The sequence below is a fragment of the Chiloscyllium punctatum genome, chromosome 10 (genome assembly GCF_047496795.1).
Source record: "Chiloscyllium punctatum isolate Juve2018m chromosome 10, sChiPun1.3, whole genome shotgun sequence".
Lineage (NCBI taxonomy): Eukaryota > Metazoa > Chordata > Chondrichthyes > Orectolobiformes > Hemiscylliidae > Chiloscyllium > Chiloscyllium punctatum.
In genome coordinates, this window is record NC_092748.1 from 116553221 (window position 1) to 116575349 (window position 22129).

The 22129-nt window shown below is 48.3% G+C and overlaps 1 protein-coding gene across 1 annotated transcript in view; it reads left to right on the forward strand.

The window, feature by feature from the left end:
• spega (striated muscle enriched protein kinase a) overlaps positions 1-22129 on the forward strand; it is a 354671-nt gene that overhangs the window by 169227 nt on the left and 163315 nt on the right. The window contains exons 8-11 of the mRNA XM_072580011.1: positions 431-613; positions 7989-8179; positions 12915-13003; positions 13421-13596. Coding sequence (XP_072436112.1) covers positions 431-613; positions 7989-8179; positions 12915-13003; positions 13421-13596 — 639 coding nt within the window. The remainder of the gene's footprint in view (positions 1-430; positions 614-7988; positions 8180-12914; positions 13004-13420; positions 13597-22129) is intronic.

The following is a 22129-nucleotide window of genomic DNA, read 5'->3' on the forward strand; positions in this document are numbered from 1 at the left end:
TGCAGTACTGAAGGAGTGCAGTAGTGAGGGAGTGCTGCATTTATAGCAAAAAATCAGTGTCAGAATAAATTCTGTGTCTTTTGATCCACAGCTGCCTGATGAAGGAGGAGTGCTCCGAAAGCTAGTGCTTCCTAATAAACCTGTTGGACTCTAACCTGGTGTTGTGTGATTTTTAACTTTGTCCACCCCAGTCCCACATCGGCATCTCCACATCATGACCATTAGATATGGGACCAGAATTAGGTCATTCGGGTTTGGTCTTAGCTGTGATATTTCTCAGGTTCTTTATCCTGCCTTCACCCTGTAACATTTAACCCCCTTACTAACCTCGAACCTGTCTGACTAAGACATTTCCATCACCTTTGAAAGGACCTTTTGTGAAAGGTTCTGCTTTATTCATTCACTTGTCTTTCTTTATCTCTCTGAACAGTTGTCTGGAAGAAAGATGGTGAGGTCCTGAAGTCGAGCCAGACCCATGTGCTGAAGGCAGAGGGAGAGAGACACACCTTGTACATTCCCTCAGCGAGCACCCTGGATGGGGGCCTGTATTCCGTCAGTGCGGCCAATGAGGTCGGACTAGCCAGCTGCTGTGCGTCCGTCCAGGTGCGAGCAGGTACGTGACCGACAGCAAGCAGAGACCTGCATTTATATATCACCCTCTGCATGGCCCAGGATCGCACAATGTTACATTAATTCCAGCCATTTGCTCCATCTGCCCTATTCTAGTGTTTCTCTTCCATGTGCGGCTTCTCTACCCCTTTACATTTCAACTGATCCTCGTCTCCCCCATCCCCTTCTCCATCATGTTTTGACCCTGTTCCCCTGAGCTACATTAATACTATTCACTGCCACCACTCCCCATGTTCCACATCCTCTCCTGCTAACAGACCTCTCTCCTGATCGTACTCGAATCAGTATCTTATATTGATGGCAGGTTAGGGATGGATTGGCCATGGGAAATTGCTCCCCCAATGCAGCACTCTCTAGTCTTCAGGCTAGGTGTGAGATCCTGATGAAGGGCTTATGCCTGAAATGTCAATCCTCCTGCTCCGGGGATGCTGCCTGACCTGCTGTGCTTTTCCAGCACCACACTCTCAACTCTGATCTCCAGCATCTGCAGTCCTCACGTTCTCCTAGGTAGGTTAGCCATGATGTAGGGTTAGAAGGATCGGGTGGGAGGCTCTATGGAGCGTTGGTGTGGACCGGATGCTCCCTGTAGAGATTTGATGATTTCCTCCTCGGTCCACTCTTTCTGATTCTGAGAGAGGTGCAGCCTTTCTTGACTGATAGGAGCTCCCAGTATTCCAAAAGGGGAGATTGTCAAATCCATACAGGTGGGCTGTACCGATCCCCGAAGAACATCCCAACCAATTGCTGCATTTTCCACTGCCAATTCACCCTGACCTGCACATCTTCAGACTGTGGGAGGAAACCCACGCAGACATGGGTAGAATGTGCAAACTCCATACAGATGGTCACCCGAGGCTGGACTCGAACCAGGATTCCTGGTGCTGTAAGGCTGCAGTACTAACCACTGAGCCAACGTGTCGCCCAATCTCAAAGCCTTCTATCAGTTAGTAAGTAAAGCCACTATAGTTCCACGGGGCTGCTCTCTCATAAGAGAGAAAGAGAGAGCGTGAGAGAGAGAGAGGGTCACCACACCTCAGGCGAGGGGAGAGGTTGAGAAGGAGAGCACTTCATGGTAACCTCAGGTGGTGCAGGTAATGAACCCAAACTGTTGGGATTAGAGTCATAGACCTGTACGGCACGGAAACCGATCCTTCGGTCCAACTCATCCATGCCGACCAGATATCCTGACCTAATCTCATCCCATTTGCCAGCACTTGGCCCATATCCCTCCAAACCCTTCCTATTCATACTGCCATCCAGATGCCTTTTAAATGCTGTAATTGTACCAGCCTCCACCACTTCCTCTGGCAGCTCATTCCAAACATGTACCACCCTCTGCGTGAAAAAGTTGCCCCTTAGGTCTCTTTTATATCTTTCCCCTCTCACCCTAAACCTATGCCCTCTAGTTTTGGACTCCCCCAACCCAGGGAAAAGATTTTGTCTATTTATCCTATTCATGTCCCTCATGATTTTATAAACCTCTATAAGGTCACCCCTCAGCCTCCGATGCTCCAGGGAAAACAGCCCCAGCCTGTTCAGCCTCTCTCTACAGCTCAAATCCTCCACAGTATCTTTCTGATAGGAAGGAGACCAGAATCACACACAATATTCCAACAGTGGCCTAACCAATGTCCTGCACAGCCACATGACCTCCCAACTCCTGTACTTCTTCTTCACTATCTGATAAAGGAGTAGTAGAACAAATCAGAGACCATAAAGGGGATTTACACCTGGAGGCAAGGAGTATGACTGAATATTTTGCATCTGTCTTTACAAAGGCGGAGGATGCTGCACAGGCCGTGGTGATAGAGAAGGAAACTCTGTCACAGCCTCTTAACGTGTGTGATCGAACCCATGGACTAATGGCTCTGAGCTTAGAATGGACACCCTCCCAAGCCTCTGTGACCAGCCAATGGAGTGCGAACAAGATTTAGGGCCAGAAAGATACAGCAAAATATTTCTGGCAGTGATTCCCAGCAGATAGAAGAGGGAGATGGTGGTGTAGTGGTAATGCCATCGGACTATTAACTCAGAGTAGTGTCATAGAATGGATTAGTGGTGCTGGAAGAGCACAGCAGTTCAGGGAGCATCCAAGGAGCTTCGAAATCGACGTTTTGGGCAAAAGCCCTTCATCAGGAAAGATGAAGGGCTTTTGCCCGAAACGTCGATTTCGAAGCTCCTTGGATGCTGCCTGAACTGCTGTGCTCTTCCAGCACCACTAATCCAGAATCTGGTTTCCAGCATCTGCACTCATTGTTTTTACCTCATTGATTTTAACCCTACTGCGAATCCTCTTGCAAGGATGTCTGCCTTGAAGAAGTTTTCCTCCTTTCTCTCCAAGAATCTCAGGGAGTCCCTCTCCCACTGCAACTCCCAGGTCGTTTCCTCTGCCCTGAAGCTCATCAACCATGTCATGAAACAAACTCGCCTCATTTCCCCTTCCCCCACCTCACCCTAGTTCCAAACTTCCAGCTCAGCACTGTCCCCGTGACTTGTCCGGACTTGTCCTACCTGCCTATCTCCTTTTCCACCTATCCACTCCACCCTCTCCTCCTTGACCTATCACCTTCATCTCCTCCCCCACTCACCCATTGTACTCTATGCTACTCTCTCCCCACCCCCACCCTCCTCTAGCTTATCTCTCCACGCTTCAGGCTCACTGTCTTTATTCTTGATGAAGGGCTTTTGCCCTAAACGTCAATTTCGAAGCTCCTTGGATGCTGCCTGAACTGCTGTGCTCTTCCAGCACCACTAATCCAGAATCTGGTTTCCAGCATCTGCAGTCATTGTTTTTACCTCGTAGTGCCATAGAATCCCTACAGTGTGGAAACAGTTCATTTGGCCCATCATTCCACACCGACCCTTTGAAGAGCATCCCACTCTACCCACCCACCTGCCATATCCCTGTAACCCTGAATTTCCCATGACTAATCCACCTAAACTGAGCATCCCTAGTCACTATGGGCAATTTCCCTTAGTTAATCCACCCTAACCTGCACATCTTTGGGCTGTGGGAGGAAACCAGAACACTCGGAGGAAACCCACGCAGACACGGGGAGAATGTGCAAACTCCACACAGACAGTTGCACGAGGGTGGGATTGAACCTGAGTCCCTGGTGCTGTGAGGCAGCAGTGCTAACCACTGAGCCACTATGTCACCCTAATAATGTTCTGGGGACATGGGTTCAAATCCCTTCAGGACAGCTGCTGGGAGGTAAATTTAGTTACTACATGTAAGCTGATTGACAGCTATCAGCTATTGTACAAACCCATCCGGGTCACTCGTGCCCTTTAGGGAGGGAAATCTGCCATCCTTACCCAGTCTGTAACTCCACACCCACACCAATGTGGTCCCCTCACTGCCCTCTGAACTGGCATCAAGGTCTGGCCTTACCACATCTCATAAGAGGTGGGAGGAGGCCATTCAGCTCTACTGTGCTAACCCACAGCTCCATTTGCCTGCCTTTTCCCCATACCCCTTGATTCCCCTCCCTGATTAAAAATCTATCCATCTCAACCTTGAATATACTAAGAGACCCAGTCAACACCCTGAGGGAAAGATAATGGAAGTAGTGAGCAAGGGTATGGCGGGAAAGCAGGAGATTGTCACCACGTAATGATGCTTTATTGAGGAGCCACTGCAGCTATGATGGACTGAATGGCATCTTTCTGTGATTACAAAAGGAGGTTATTTCTAGGAACAAGTCAGAGTCATCTAGATTTGAAACGTTAGCTTGCTGTCCCTCCCTAGGTGCTGCCTGACCCGTTGTGATCTCCAGTATTTCTTGTTTTCGGAGGGTATTTCTACAGCATGTGTCCGACCAACAGATACAATGATCCATTTGGGAAGTGGATTGTCACTTGCCCTTCCCCCAGCTCTGCTGAGTATTGGAAAGACTCAATGCTGGCTGGAATTGTACTCGCTCCCTATATAAAGGGAATGCCATGCATTCCTGGTGACGACATGCCCATTACTGTTTACTGTCTCTCACGCTCTCTCTCCTTCCCTGAAGCCTGGGTCACTGTGTCTGCTCACAGATATTCCTCAGCACTTTCCCATTGTCTCTGAACCCTCCTTCCCGATCCTGGATGAAGAGGACGCTCCCCCCCCACCCAACCCATTCTGTTTGAAGGCTTCTGGAAATCTGATCCGGATTTAAATTGCAACGTTCTGATCTCCTGCAGTCTGTGACCGTCCTGGAATTGCTGAGGGACCTGTTTTGAAAGTTTGGGAAGGAGTTGGGAAAGGAGTTTTTTCTTTTGCTCATCCTTGGAGGATGACAGTCGATGTTTCAGGGAGATGGATAGATCCCTCCTGAGAGGGACAGCTAGCTGTGTGACAGGAGCTGCCTGGACTCCAGCTGTTTCCAAAGGTTGGATTGGAGACAGCGTGTGTCGCTCAGCGATGAATACCAAGTGGAGGAGAGGGCAGGATAAAGGCTAACTCCACTTCCCTTTGTCACGAGTCTGGTAAGAGCTGGGCTTACAATTTGAGGACAATATGAGGGCTTTACATGCAAATGGGTGTTTAAACTTGCTCTGTCTTACAACAATGACCAGAACACACTCCCCACCCCCATTCACTTCTCCTTCCAAACTGACCTCTCTCACTCAGCATGATGTCACGCGTCCTAATAGCTAACAGCGCATTTTGTCCTGACAATGTTCCACGCAGGCTGCTGGGGTCAGCTAACAACCTAACAGGTGGCTACATTAATGCAACTTGTTGTTACTCATAGTGACACTTCAGAATCATTTTATTGGGGTTTCAGGAATGTCTTGGGGTTGTGAAAGGACCTCAAACCCCTTTCCCTGCCCTTTCTCTAACCCTATCTCAACCTCCCCCTCATTATCCCATCAAACCCCCAAATTGCTCCCTGGCCCCCCATAACCCTGTTTAAACTCCCACACTCTCATCAAACTCCATTGCCTCCCTAACCCCAACTAAACTCCCCATACCCCCTTCCTAACCCCCCAAAAACCCTCAAAAAAAACCTACAGCCTAGCAAGTCCATACCTACCCTCCGAAGAATAACCCACCCAGACCCATTCCCCTACTCCACATTGACCCCCGACTAATGCACCTAACCTACACATCCCTAGACACTATGGGCAATTTAGCATGGCCAAGCCATTTAACCTGCACACAGACATGGGGAGAACATGCAAACTCCACACAGACAGTTGCCCAAGGCAGGAATTGAACCCGGGTCCCTGGTGCTGCGAGGCAGCAGTGCTAACCACTGCCCTATACAGCTTTAACAGACCCTAACACTGCTCTGTCATTACTGAGAGGCCTCTGGTGGTGGTGGTTTAACCTGAGGGTCACAGTGCCTGTGGTGAGGTTGAGAAGGTAAAACCCTCATGATAACCTCAGCCAGAGTGGGAATCGAACCCACGCTGTTGCTGACCGCCTGAATGATCTCTCTAGGCGAAAGTGAGGACGGCAGATGTTGGAGATCAGAGTCAAGATTGAAGTGGTGCTGGAGAAACACAGCAGGTCAGACAGCATCCGAGCAGCAGGAGAATCGACGTTTCAGGCAGGAGCCCTTCATGAAGGACCCCTAGCCGAAATGTCGATTTTCCTGCTCGTGGGATGCTGCCTGGCCTGCTGTGCTTTTCCAGCACCACTTTAATCTTGACTGATCTCTCTGTAATCTATCAGGCATTAGCCAGAATCCATGGGACGGAATCGATAATGAGTAAAGAGTTATTAAGACACAGTTGGCTGACTATCTGACTGGGAGGGTATATGCATGGGGAACGAGTAATCACAGGTTGGAATTTGTGCTGTGTGAACTGGATTTCAAACGCTGCTGGAAATGAATAGGACTGGCCCATCAGGCATTGAACAGCAAGGACCACACCCTTCTGGTAGGGCACAAGGAGTATTCAGAAAGAGTTGTCATCATCCCATTTTGTCCCTGAGTTTTCGCCTGTCTCCTTCATTCCTTCAATATTGAGTGTGATTTGGTCACCCTGCCCCCCCGCCAGTCTGAGGAAGGATGTTCTGGTGATAGAGGGAGCGCTCTGGCCTATCACCTTCACCCCCACCTCCCATCTACCTATCGCCTTCCGAGCTACTTTCCCCCAGCCCCACCCCCATCCCATTTATCTCTCAGCCCCCTTCCCCCGCCCCCCAACCATTCCTGATGAAGGGCTCTTGCCCAGAACATTGATTCTCTTGCTCCTCAGATACTGCCTGACCTGTTGTGCTTTTCCAGCACCACACTCGCAACTCTGACCCCCCAACATCAGCAATCCTCTCTTTCTCATGATCCCTGGGATGGCACGATTGATGAATGAAGAGAGACTGGATTGGTTAGGATGATAGTGGGGATGGGGGGGATGATGGGTCCAGCAGCCTATATTTTCTTTAATGTTCCCTCCTAGTAATCCTGGACACCCCCCACCGCCTCAGGAAAATGAGTGTCACATTCTCCCCGTCCTCCAGGTAAAGACGCTCCGTCTTTCAAATCTTTCGGTAATGTTTAAAATCTTCCTTCACACCAGAGAGACTTCTTCCTGGTAATCTATGAGCTTCCCTGTGTCTGACTGTGAAGGTGGAAGTGGCTGTATTTACAGTCACTGTCTGTCACAGACTCCAATCTCCAAGTAAAGACATTTCTCTTCATCTCAGTCCCAAGCAATTCACCCTCATCCTGAGACCGTTTTCAAACTCCCAGTGTTCTAGATCCCCCCCCACCCCACTCCCTGGGCGGCAACAACATCTCAGGGTGAACTCAGCTGAGCCCCTTCAGAATGGTGTATGTCTGACAGTGATCGTGTCTCTGTGTGTGTGTCTCTCTCACTCCATCTCCCCCTCTATGTCTCTCTCCTATCTTTCTCTCCCCCACCACCCTCTCTCTTCCCCCCGCTCTTACCCCTTTCTCCTGTCTCTCCCTTTCTCCCTCCACCATCCCTCTCTCCCCTTTCTCTCTCTCCCCCTAACACCTCACTATCCACCTCCCTCTTTCCATTACTCCTTCTTTTTGTCTCCCCCTCTCTCTTTCCCATTGTGTCCCCCTCTCTCTCTCACCCCCTCTTCCCACTCTCTCTCCTCCTCCTCCCTCTCCCCTGTCCTTCCCTCCCCATCATTCTCTCCCTTTCCCCTTTCTTTCTCTCCCTTCTCTTTCTCTCTCTCTCTTCCAATTCCCTCCCCACTCCTCTCTCTCTCACCCTTCTCCTTCACTCTTCCCCTCCCACCTTCCTCTCTCTCTCTTCCAATCATTCTTTCTCTCCCCCACCCGTCTCTCTCCCTCCCTCCCTCCTGTCTCTCTCTCCCCCCCTCATTCTCCTGTCTCTCTCGCTTTCTCCTCACTGTTCTCTCTTTCCCCCGCCCCCCGATGATGGTGCAGACTCCACGGCAGACCGGAAATCATTGCCTCTCCCCACGGAGCTGTACAGTCCCATCACGTCGGATGAGGAGTACCTGAGCCCCCTCGAGGACCCCATCGATTTGACGTACAAGGGGAGACAGGCCCTGAGGCTACCAGAGAACCAACTGAGTATCATAGAGACCCACTTCAGAGCTCCACCCAGTTTTCAGGTTGGTGCAAACTGAACTCCCTCCCCACACTATCGCCGTGTGGAATGTTCCGGCAGCTGCCCGCTGGATTGGGGAATGGTATCATCGATTGGCTGTCAGGTGTACAAGCAGGAGTAGGCCACTCAGCCTGTCCAGTCCATGCTATTACTCAATGTGATAGCGAGCTTTGAGAAGATTTGTAGCTCAGCTTGAGGTTCTGGATGTAGGTTTGCTGGCTGAGCTGGAAGGTTCGTTTTCATATGTTTCATCATCCTACTAGGTAACACTTTCAGTGAGTCTCTGGTGAAGCACTGGTGTTAGTGAACTGCTTTCTATTTATGTGTTTAGGTTTCCTTGGGTTGGTGATGTCATTTCCTGTGGTGATATAATTTCCTGTTCTTTTTCTCAGGGGGTGGTAAATAGGGTCCAAGTCAATGTGTTTGATGATGGAGTTCTGGTTGGAATGCCATGATTCTAGGAGTTCCTGTGCATGTCTCTGTTTAGCCTGTCCTAGGATGGATGTGTTGTCCCAGTCAAAATGGTTTCCTTCCTTATCTGTACGTAAGGATACGAGTGAGAGAGGGTCATGTCGTTTTGTGGCTAGTTGATGTTCCTGTATCCTGGTGGCTAGTTTTCTGCCTGTTTGCTCAATGTAGTGTTTGTTATAGTATTTTGTAAATGACATTAGTTTTGCTTGTTGTCTGTATAGGGTCTTTCAAGTTCATTAGCTGCTGTTTTAGTGCGTTGGTGGGTTTGTGGGCTACCAATGATGCCAAGGGGCCTGAGTAGTCTGGCAGTCATTTCAGAGATGTCTTTGATATAGGGGAGAGTGGCTAGGGTTTCTGGATGTGTTTTTGTCTACTTGTTCGGGTTTGTTGCTGAGAAATTGGTGGATTGTGTCCATTGGGTACCCATTGTTTTTGAATACACGGTATAGGTGATTTTCCTCTGCTCTGCGTAGTTCCTCTGCGCTGCAGTGTGTGTTGGCTCGTTGAAATAATGTTCTGATGCAGCTTTGTTTGTGGGTGTTGGGATGATTGCTTCTGTAGTTCAATATTTGGTCCGGATGTGTTATTTTCCTGTAGATGCTGGTTTGAAGTTCCCCATTGACTGTTCGCTCTACTGTGACATCTAGGAATGGCAGTTTGTTGTTGTTTTCCTCCACTTTAGTGAATTTTGTGACAATAAGGGTATTATTGATGGTCTTGTAGGTTTCCTCTAATTTGTTCTGTTTTGTGATGACAAAGGTGTCAACCACATAGCAGACCCAAAGTTTGGGTTGGATGGTTGGCAGAGCTGTTTGTTCACGTCTCTGCATTACTGCATCTGCTAAGAACCCTGATATCAGAGATCCCATGGGCGTCCCGTTGGTTTGTCTGTAGGTTTTGTTGTTGAAGGTGAAGTGGGTGATAAGGCATAGGACCACTAGCTTGATGACACTGTCCTTGCTGATGAAGTTGGTGGTGTTTGGTGTATGTGTCTTTGGGGAGAAAGTAAGGACTGCAGATGCTGGAGATCAGAGCTGAAAATGTGTTGCTGGAAAAGCGCAGCAGGTCAGGCAGCATCCAAGGAGCAGGAGAATCGACGTTTCAGGCATAAGCCCTTCTTCAGGAATGAGGAGAGTGTGTCCAGCAGGCTAAGATTAAAGGTAGGGAGGAGGGACTTGGGGGAGGGGCGTTGGAAATGCAATAGGTGGAAGGAGGTCAAGGTGAGGGTGATAGGCCGGAGTGGGGTGGGGGCGGAGAGGTCAGGAAGAAGATTGCAGGTTAGGAAGGCGGTATGTGTCTTTGGGCCCTCTAATAGTGTAATCAGAGTTTCCTTGGCCAGGTTGATGTTGATGGATGTAAACAGGGCTGTTACATCAAAGGAGAACTTTAGTTCATCCTCTTCTAGCTTAGTGTCTTTGATGGTCTTCAGGAATTCTTGGGTGGAGTGGATAGAGTGGTGTGAGTCTTCTACTAAGTCTTTGGTGTAGCTCCTTGGCTCATGTGATGCTGGTGTTCCAGGTAGTGAGACTATGGGTCTGGGGGTGGGGGGCGCTCCTGGTTTGTGAATTTTGGGTAATCCATAGACGTGTGGTTTTCTGGATCCGTTTGGTTTCATTTTTTGGAAGTCTGTCTTACTTAATTCTCCAGATTTCTTAAGTAGGGCTGTGATTCGGTTCTCTAGTTGTGGAGTTGGGTCTATCACCACCTGTTGGTAAGTGTCAGTATCTGCAAGTAGTGCATTTGCTTTCTCAATGTAGTCTGTTCGGTTTAAAATGACTGTCAACTGTCCTAGTCTGCAGATAGGATAACAATGCTTTTATCTTTTTTGAGTCCTTCTAGTGCTTTCCTTTCTTTTGTATTGAGTGTGTTTCTTTCCTTTTTCCTGCTTAATGGTGGTACGACTGTCTGTCGGGTTTCCTCTGTGAGTTGGTTGTATTAGATTAGATTCCCTACAGTGTGGAAACAGGCCTATCAAGTCCACACCGACACCCAGACCCATAACCCTACATTTACCCCTAACTAATGCACCTAGCACTATGGGCAATTTATCATGGCCAATCCACCCAACCTGCACATCTTTGGACTGCGGGAGGAAACTAGTGCACCCGGAGGAAACCCATGCAGACAGTCACCCGAGGTTGGAAATCGAACCTGGGAGCCTGGTGCTGTGAGGCAGCAGCACTAACCACTGAGCCACTGAGCCATCCATCTTTCAGTGTTGTTTCTAATGCTGCTCAGGAATCTACTTGTCTGCGTCCCAGAAGTTGTAATGTAATCCTCTTACTAAGATGGCTTTTTCAGTGACTGTTAAGGGTGGGTCAGATAAGTTTTTTTCTCCATGCTTCTCGGTTGTCTGTGTTGTTATTTTGTGTGAGTTTGTTGAGGTCTAGTTCATTTGTTTTCTTTGTTTGCCGCTGTCTAACGTCTGTGTTTGTTGTGCTGTGTCAGTCCGTTAAGTTTTTGGGTGCGAAGTTTCCCGGTTGTATTTACGGAGTCTGTTGTGGGCATCTTTAATAATTTCCCTAAGCATCTGCGGCCGTTTTGCTCTGCTATTCTTTTGGCTGGTGGGGTGTTAAGGGGAGGTTTGTGTTGAAGACATTTCGGTAGGACCTGTTTGCTTAGGCATTCGTGCAGGAAGTACAGCTGTTCGCGGGTGGTGCTCTGTCGGATGGTGTTGGTTTCCCATTTTCAGACCAGTTTTAGCGTATTGCGCCGAGAGGTGATAGTGAGTTTGGAGAAGATTTGTAGCTCAGGTTGAGGTTCTGGATGTAAGTTTGCTCAATGAGCTGGAGCTCACTAAAATTCACAAACCAGGAGCCCCCCTCAGACCCATAGTCTTGCTACCCGGAACACCAACGTACAGAATAAGTCACTCAGACCTCTTGGCATCATGGTAGCCCACAAACCCACCAACACACTAAAACAGCAGCTAATGAACTTGAAAGACCCCAAACAGACAAAAAACAAAACAAACATCATTTACAAAATACCATGCAAAAACTGTAACAAACACTACATTGGACAAACAGGCAGAAATCTAGCCACCAGGATACATGAACATCAACTAGCCACAAAACGACATGACCCTCTCTCACTAGTATCCTTACATACTGATAAGGAAGGACCCCATTTCGACTGGGACAACACATCCATCCTCGGACAAGCCAAACAGAGACACACATAAGAATTCCTAGAAGCATGGCATTCCAATTGGAACTCTATCAACAAACATATTGACTTGGATCCCATTTACCACCCCCTGAGAAAAAGAACTGGAAGTGACATCACTACAGGACATGATATTTACCAGCCCAAGGAAGCCTAAACACATAAATAGAAAGCAGGTCACTAACACCAGTGCTTCACTGGAGATTCTCACTGACGATATTACCTAGTATGGTGACGAAATGTCTGAAAACAAACCTTCCAGCTCAGTGAGCAAACCTACACCCAGAACCTAATGTGACCATGGCTGATCTGATCATCCCCAACTCCACTCTCCTGCCTTTTCCCCTCAATTCCCTTCTATCTGTCTGTCCTGGCCTTAGTGACTGAGCCTCGATAGCCCCCCGTCACTCCCCCTCCCTATCCCACAGATTCACTCACCCCCCCCCCCCAGAGTGAAGAAATTCCCCTTCATCTCTGTCTAAAATGGGTGCCCCCTTACTCTGAGATGATGCCTTTCTGATCCTAGACTCTCCCCCGAGGGAAAACTACGATTCCACATCCCTCCCAAACCACCTCTCCACATCCCTCCCTAAGAATCTCATATGTTTCGACAAGGTGACCTCTCATTCTTCTGAACTCCTGTGTGGTCTGACTGGTGCTCTGTACAATCTTAGCAAAACCTCCCTACTTTTATACTCCATTCCCTTTGAAATAAAGGTCAACATTCTATTGACCTTTCCTGCTATCCACTGAATTTGGATGAATTTAGATGATGATTCACACACAAAGAATCCTAAATCCCTCTGTGCTGCAATCTTTCCCAATTTAGATAATATTTACTTAAAACAATCCTACTCCTCACCCCAATTCTTAAAAGACACTCACACTCACACACACTCACTTTGTCTCACACAAACAACACACTTCACCCCTTTCACTGATCTATACCCCGCCATCAGTGTAAAGCTCTCTGTGATCATTGGGAAAAGTTTAATACCTCATGTAAAAGACCAGGGAGGGATGAATTTCTGGATCTGTCTCTTGCCTGCTGTGTGTTTCCTGACTGGAACCCATTGACTGGTCTCTGTGTCTATCTGTAGGTGCCCCTGAATGACCAGGTCGCAGTGGAAGGACAGAACATCAGTCTAACCGTGTGTGTGCTTGGACAGCCGAAGCCTATCATTTACTGGTGAGTGAGATTGAGCTCAGAGCACGTGACCCAGCCTCTTCCCCATGTCCCTGCTCCGGTCACGACTCCGATTACATCCTGATGTCTCAATCATTTCTGAACCCAATGTGCACAGATATGTATGCACTCACACACCGGCACACACACACTGACACACCCACACACACACACTCTCTCACTCACACACACTCACTCTCTCTCAAACGTACACTCTCTCACACACACACTCACACAAGCTGAAACAATACATTGACAAGCTCTCACCCAAATGGATTCTAACAGAGCCACGCATCATTGGGGTCTTGTCAGCAGGTGCTCCTCCCAATGCCCCTGTACCCCTGACACCTCCCTTCCCCCCGCCATTCGGAGAACCCTCCGCTCCCACAGTATAACTGCTGTCAAATTTTCCCTGGATAGGCTGAGAAACCGGGAGCCGGTGAAAAGCGACAGCCGCCATTACGTGCTGGAGGGGGAGAACGGGCGGTTCCACTTGAACATTGTGGCTGTGCAGAGGGCAGATTCTGGAATGTATACTTGTAAGGCCATCAACGAGTATGGAACAAAACAGTGTGACGGCAAGCTGGAGGTCAAAGGTGAGTGAGAGCCACACCATGGGACCATGGGCCTGATTCACTCAATCCACCGTATGACTCCCATTGGCCTTGTGTGGCTCGGAGCTTGGACTTAGTATGGTTCCAATGGACGGAAGGCCCTTCAGAGAGTGTAACTGACGAGAGGTGGTTTCCCCTTAGGGTAGAGTCTAGGATCAAAAAGGCATCATCTCAGACTAAGGGGGCACCCATTTTAGACAGAGATGAAGGAGAATTTCTTCTCCTCGAGGGGAGTGAATCTGTGGGGTAGGGAGGGAGAGCAGCGGGGGGGTTGGGGGGGGGCTGCTGTCGGGCTCAGTCACTAAGGCCAGGACAGACAGATGGAAGGGAATCGAGGGGAAAAGGCAGGAGAGTGCAGTTGGGGATGATCAGATCAGTATGGATTTTGCAAAAGATGTTAAATGCAGAGACTCCTCAGCCCCGGCACCCTCAGGGGTCAGTATTTGGCTCTTTGCTGTTCCTGCTACATGAGATGAGTGGAGGGTATTAAGGTCACCTCGTTCATATTTGCAGATGACACTAAAGGTGTGAGGAAAGAGAGGAGTGATGAACCTCAGGAAGACCTTGGAAAACTGACAAAATGGCCAGAGAGGGGAATGTAACACTTGATGTTTGAAGTAATTTGCTCCAAATGCAAGAACACACAAAAGCAACATAAACAATTCTAAACAGGGCTTCACAAACAGGGAAACCTGCAGGAGCAAGTACAGGGGTTAGCACTGCTCCCCACAGCGCCAGGGACCCGGGTTCGATTCCCACCTCTGGTGACTATCTATGTGGAGTTTGCACATTCTCCTCATACCTGTGTGGGTTTCCTCCCACAGTCCCAATGATGTGCAGGTTAGGGTGGGGTGGCCATACTAAATTACCCATAGTGTCCAGGAATGAACTCTCTGCCTCAGAAGACAGTGGGGGTGGGGTCATTGAATATATTTAAGAAGGAGGTGGACAGATTTCTGTCTGGCAGTGGAGGGGGTGGATCCGAGGGGGATTCCGTGTGTGTGGGGAGGGGCGGGTGTGCAGATGAGAATGTGCAATTGGGAAAGTAAACTGTTCCAAATCCCATTGAACAGTGCAGCTGGCTTGAGGGGCTGAATGGCCTACGCTTGTTCCAAATCTGTAAGTTTATATGTAAATGAAATGAGTCTTGGTGATATAACAATGCTCACTGTCCCTTTGACAATGCTGTCAGTTTAATGAGGTTATTTTGTCCTTGGGTTTTTTTTTTGAGGCACGTTATAAAGGCAGAGATGCGGAGGGCTCTGAAAGAGCGTAGTTTAACAATGGCAGGGCAATGGCCAGTTCTCCCAATTCAGGTTTATTCTAGTGATAGAGTCATAGAGATGCACAGCACGGAAACAGACCCTTCGGTCCAACCCGTCCACGCCGACCAGATATCCCAACCCAATCTAGTCCCACCTGCCAGCACCTGGACCATATCCCTCCAAACCCCTCCCGCTCATATACCCATCCAAATGCCTCTTAAATGTTGCAATTGTACCAGCCTCCACCACATTCTCTGGCAGCTCATTCCATACATGTACCACCCTCTGCGTGAAAACGTTGCCCCTTAGGTCTCTTTTATATCTTTCCCTCTCACCATAAACCTATGCCCTCTAGTTCAGGACTTCCCCCACCCCAGGGAAAAGACTTTGTCTATTTATCCTATCTATGCCCCTCATAATTTTGTAAACCTCTATAAGGTTACCCCTCAGCCTCCGACGCTCCAGGGAAAACAGCCTCAGCCTGTTCAGCCTCTCCCTGTAGCTCAAATCCTCCAACCCTGGCAACATCCTTGTAAATATTTTCTGAACCCTTTCAAGTTTCACAACATTTTTCCGATAGGAAGGAGACCAGAATTGCACACAATAATCCAACATGACCTCCCAACTCCTGTACTCAATACTCTGACCAATAAAGGAAAGCATACCAAACGCCTTCTTCACTATCGTATCTACCTGCGACTCCACTTTCAAGGAGCTATGAACCTGCACTCCAAGGTCTCTTTGTTCAGCAACAATCCCAAGGACCTTACCATTAAGTGCATAAGTCCTGCTAAGATTTGCTTTCCCAAAATGCAGCACTTCACATTTATCTGAATTAAACTCCATCTGCCACTTCTCAGCCCATTGGCTCATCTGGTCCAGATCCTGTTGTAATCTGAGGTAACCCTCTTCGCTGTCCACTACACCTCCAATTTTGGTGTCATCAGCAAACTAACTGTAATAGTGAGAAACTGTTGCAGTCCCGAGAAAGGTTCCAGGCTTCAGCAGATGATTCCTGGCTGACTTTTCTCTCTCTTGCCTGTAAGAACTCATGTTTGAATTTAGCCTTTTGCCAAGGGATGTGTTTAAGGGATGTTACAGGAATTGGATCAGCTCCTTTGTTAAGTTGCCATCTCAGTCAGTTAAGTTTTCCGTGAGTTGTTATTCTAAATTTTGCTTTCTTTAATTTGTGTTTCTACTGTAGTGTTTAAATAAATTCTGTTTTACTTAAAGTCAAGTGGTTTGACCAGCTGTATCACTCTTGGAATATGCACTTCACATCTACCCTTAAAATAAGAAAACATTAGGGTCTGGGCTACCTTCTTAAAATATTTTGAGGGGGTCGGGCCTGGTCCATAACAGAGGCCCAGGGGCACAGGGAGAGAGAATTCCAGGTTCCCACTGCTTTTCTTGTGAGGATCTGCTTCCTGGAATCATGCCCAGACGTGATCCAGTTTGAATCTAAAGACTGTTCCCCAGCACCCTTGCTCCCTGCATCCTTGCAGAGTCACAGGCTGGGAAGGGAGTGAGAAGAATACACCATGTAACAGTGAAGAGTTCATTACTGAGTGGGAACATTTGTGAGATTTCTGGGGGAGCAGCAGGGTATTGATGTCTCTGAGGAATACTGGGATGCCTTTGGAAGGAAAGCAGTAGTTTATCTAATTGAGGTGCTTGATTTAATAGTTTATCTAATAGAGATGATCTAATTGAGGTGCTTCACCTGAGTAAAGGATTCCTGTGAGTTATACACACAGAAACCGCTCTCTGGTCGGTGGGGGGAGGTGCGATTTGGCGGGGTGGGGAGATTGGGTGCGGGGAGCAAGTTGCGGGAGCATAATCTTTAAATTCAAACTGGATCACACCCGGGCGTGATTCCAGGAAACAGATTCTCACAGGAAGGGCAGTGTGAACCTGGAATTCTCTCTACCTAACTTTCCCTGAGGCACCAGATTCTAAAACCTTTCAAGAGTTGACGGATTTAGTTCAGGAATATTACGACCCCAAACCTCCTCTAATTCTGAGATGTTATCAGTTTTGCTTGGCAATTCAAGAATCAAGGGAATCTATATCATGATTTTTAACTATGTAAATATGACTGGCAAAGGCATGTGACTTTGGTTTAACATTTAATGAGATGCTGAGAGACCAGTTTATATGTGGATTAATGATGTAACCATGCAGAAACCCCTGCCAGCTGAAGACCAAGTCAACTTTAAACAGGTGCTACAACTGGCTTTAACATTGGAAAATGGGCCAAGTGGAGCATATAAGTTGTAGGGTATTCCAATGGAAATGGATACCCTCCCTAATAGCGTGTGCTTGCAGGACTTTGACTAATGCAGAGAGTAAATATGCCCAGGTAGGGAATGAAGACTTGGGGGCCATATTTGCAGTCGGGAGGTTCCACCAATACCTTTTGCAGGTGTAATTTTGTAATTGTAATAGACCACAAAGCTCTGCTAGATTTACAATGCCACCCATAGCTTCAGGCCAAATTAAATGATTGGCTCTAATTGTCAGTGCATATAAATACAAGTTCCAACACCATCTGGGAGGCCAAGTAGCAAATGTGGATGCATTGTGCTGCCTCCCACTGGCAGATATGCCAGCAGTGGTACTGCCTCTGGAAGTGAGCATAATGATCTTAAATCTTCTGGACACATGTCCTGTCACAGCTAACAATGTCAGACTTTGCAGATATATTCAGTCCTGGCAAAACCGAAACAGCTGGTGTTGGGTGAAACCAAAGTGTGATCCCAACCAGAATTGAAACCTTTTTGGACTCAGAGTGACCAGATCATAGTAGAGAATGGCATATTATTATGGGGAGTAAGAGTGATTGTCCCAAGCAAAAGTCATTGCCAGATACTGGCTGAAGTCCATCACAGTCATCCAGGGATTTCCAAAATGAAGCTGTTGGTGAAAAGTTATGATTGATGACCTGGATTGACCTGGATGACATGACCACCTTGGTAGGGCAGTGCTCAGAATGCTAACAAGGACACAAGTTGCCACCACCAACTCTTCCACATTTATGGAAATAGCTATGTATACCCTGGACTTGATTAAACGTTGACTGTGCAGATCCTTTCTGGAACAGTCTAGGTCAGTCTGAGTTGGTCTAGGCTGGCTTGGGTCAGTGTGGGTCAGTCTACATTGGTCTGGGGTTGGGTCACCCTGGGATCAGGTCAGCGATGTACACACCATGGTCCCTATGACATTGCAGCCACGTCTGGACAAACTCGATTCACTTAAGGGTCGTTTCATGTCCGTTATCATCTGCAGCTCCCAGCCGCAAACCTGGGCCATGTTGCTGCTGTGGGTAGCTCTGTGTTTGACCTGTGTGAGTTAATGACTCTGTTCATGTGGGTATAGTGTCATGTTTGTGACTGTTCATGTTTTAGTTTTGTGTCTGTATGTCAGAGAGTTTGTGTTGGTGTCTGCCTCTGAAATGTGTGAGAGTGTGTCACTCTGACAGTGAACACAGCGCGAGAGTGTCACTCTGGCAGTGAACACAGCGAGAGTGTCACTCTGACAGTGAACACAGCGCGAGGGTGTCACTCTGACAGTGAACACAGCACGAGAGTGTCACTCTGACAGTGAACACAGCGCGAGAGTGTCACTCTGACAATGAACACAGCGAGAGTGTCACTCTGATAGTGAACACAGCGCGAGAGTGTCACTATGATAGTGAACACAGCGAGAGAGTGTCACTCTGACAGTGAACACAGCGAGAGTGTCACTATGATAGTGAACACAGCGCGAGAGTGTCACTATGATAGTGAACACAGCGAGAGAGTGTCACTCTGACAGTGAACACAGCAAGAGAGTGTCACTCTGACAGTGAACACAGCGAGAGTCTCACTCTGACAGTGAACAGAGAGGGAGTGTCACTCTGACAGTGAACACAGCGAGAGAGTGTCACTCTGACAGTGAACACAGCGAGAGAGTGTCACTCTGACAGTGAACACAGCAAGAGAGTGTCACTCTGATAGTGAACACAGCGAGAGAGTGTCACTCTGACAGTGAACACAGCGAGAGAGTGTCACTCTGACAGTGAACACAGCGAGAGTGTCACTCTGACAGTGAACACAGCGAGAGAGTGTCACTCTGACAGTGAACACAGCGAGAGAGTGTCACTCTGACAGTGAACACAGCGAGAGTGTCACTCTGACAGTGAACACAGCGAGAGAGTGTCACTCTGACAGTGAGCACAGCGAGAGAGTGTCACTATGACAGTGAACACAGCGAGAGTGTCACTCTGACAGTGAACACAGTGAGAGAGTGTCACTATGACAGTGAACACAGCAAGAGTGTCACTCTGACAGTGAACACAGCGAGAGAGTGTCACTCTGACAGTGAACACAGCGAGAGAGTGTCACTATGACAGTGAACACAGCGAGAGAGTGTCACTATGACAGTGAACACAGCGAGAGAGTGTCACTCTGACAGTGAACACAGCGAGAGTGTCACTATGATAGTGAACACAGCGCGAGAGTGTCACTATGATAGTGAACACAGCGAGAGAGTGTCACTCTGACAGTGAACACAGCAAGAGAGTGTCACTCTGACAGTGAACACAGCGAGAGTCTCACTCTGACAGTGAACAGAGATGGAGTGTCACTCTGACAGTGAACACAGCGAGAGAGTGTCACTCTGACAGTGAACACAGCGAGAGAGTGTCACTCTGACAGTGAACACAGCAAGAGAGTGTCACTATGATAGTGAACACAGCGCGAGAGTGTCACTCTGACAGTGAACACAGCGAGAGAGTGTCACTCTGACAGTGAACACAGCGAGAGTGTCACTCTGACAGTGAACACAGCAAGAGAGTGTCACTCTGACAGTGAACACAGCGAGAGAGTGTCACTCTGACAGTGAACACAGCAAGAGTGTCACTCTGACAGTGAACACAGCGAGAGAGTGTCACTCTGACAGTGAGCACAGCGAGAGAGTATCACTATGACAGTGAACACAGCGAGAGTGTCACTCTGACAGTGAACACAGCGAGAGAGTGTCACTCTGACAGTGAACACAGTGAGAGAGTGTCACTATGACAGTGAACACAGCAAGAGTGTCACTCTGACAGTGAACACAGCGAGAGAGTGTCACTATGACAGTGAACACAGCGAGAGAGTGTCAGTCTGACAGTGAACAGAGCGAGAGTGTCACTATGACAGTGAACACAGCAAGAGAGTGTCACTCTGACAGTGAACACAGCGAGAGAGTGTCACTCTGATAGTGAACACAGCGAGAGAGTGTCACTATGACAGTGAACACAGCGAGAGAGTGTCACTCTGACAGTGAACACAGCGAGAGAGTGTCACTCTGACAGTGAACACAGCAAGAGAGTGTCACTCTGACAGTGAACACAGCGAGAGAGTGTCACTCTGATAGTGAACACAGCGAGAGTGTCACTCTGACAGTGAACACAGCGAGAGAGTGTCACTCTGACAGTGAACACAGCGAGAGAGTGTCACTCTGACAGTGAACACAGCGAGAGAGTGTCACTATGACAGTGAACACAGCAAGAGAGTGTCACTATGACAGTGAACACAGCAAGAGAGTGTCACTCTGACAGTGAACAGAGAGGGAGTGTCACTCTGACAGTGAACACAGCGAGAGAGTGTCACTCTGACAGTGAACACAGCAAGAGAGTGTCACTCTGACAGTGAACACAGCGAGAGTGTCACTCTGACAGTGAATACAGCGAGAGAGTGTCACTCTGACAGTGAACACAGCGAGAGTGTCACTCTGATAGTGAACACAGCGAGAGTGTCACTCTGACAGTGAACACAGCGAGAGTGTCACTCTGACAGTGAACACAGCAAGAGAGTGTCACTATGACAGTGAACACAGCAAGAGAGTGTCACTATGACAGTGAACACAGCAAGAGAGTGTCACTCTGACAGTGAACACAGCAAGAGAGTGTCACTATGACAGTGAACACAGCAAGAGAGTGTCACTCTGACAGTGAACACAGCGAGAGTGTCACTCTGACAGTGAATACAGCGAGAGAGTGTCACTCTGACAGTGAACACAGCGAGAGTGTCACTCTGATAGTGAACACAGCGAGAGTGTCACTCTGACAGTGAACACAGCGAGAGAGTGTCACTCTGACAGTGAACACAGCAAGAGAGTGTCACTCTGATAGTGAACGCAGCGAGAGAGTGTCACTCTGATAGTGAACACAGCGAGAGTGTCACTCTGACAGTGAACACAGCGAGAGAGTGTCACTCTGACAGTGAACACAGCAAGAGAGTGTCACTATGACAGTGAACACAGCAAGAGAGTGTCACTCTGATAGTGAACACAGCGAGAGTGTCACTCTGACAGTGAACACAGCGAGAGAGTGTCACTCTGACAGTGAACACAGCAAGAGAGTGTCACTCTGACAGTGAACACAGCAAGAGAGTGTCACTCTGACAGTGAACACAGCGAGAGAGTGTCATTCTGATAGTGAACAGAGAGGGAGTGTCACTCTGACAGTGAACACAGCGAGAGAGTGTCACTCTGACAGTGAACACAGCGAGAGAGTGTCACTCTGACAGTGAACACAGCAAGAGAGTGTCACTCTGACAGTGAACACAGCGAGAGAGTGTCATTCTGATAGTGAACAGAGAGGGAGTGTCACTCTGACAGTGAACACAGCGAGAGAGTGTCACTCTGACAGTGAACACAGCGAGAGAGTGTCACTCTGACAGTGAACACAGCAAGAGAGTGTCACTATGATAGTGAACACAGCAAGAGAGTGTCACTCTGACAGTGAACACAGCGAGAGAGTGTCACTATGATAGTGAACACAGCAAGAGAGTGTCACTCTGACAGTGAACACAGCGAGAGAGTGTCACTGTGATAGTGAACACAGCAAGAGAGTGTCACTATGATAGTGAACACAGCGAGAGTCACTCTGACAGTGAACACAGCGAGAGAGTGTCACTCTGACAGTGAACACAGCAAGAGAGTGTCACTCTGACAGTGAACAGAGAGGGAGTGTCACTCTGACAGTGAACACAGCGAGAGAGTGTCACTCTGACAGTGAACACAGCGAGAGAGTGTCACTCTGACAGTGAACACAGCGAGAGTGTCACTATGATAGTGAACACAGCGCGAGAGTGTCACTCTGACAGTGAACACAGCGCGAGAGTGTCACTCTGATAGTGAACACAGCGAGAGAGTGTCACTATGACAGTGAACACAGCGCGAGAGTGTCACTCTGACAGTGAACACAGCGAGAGAGTGTCACT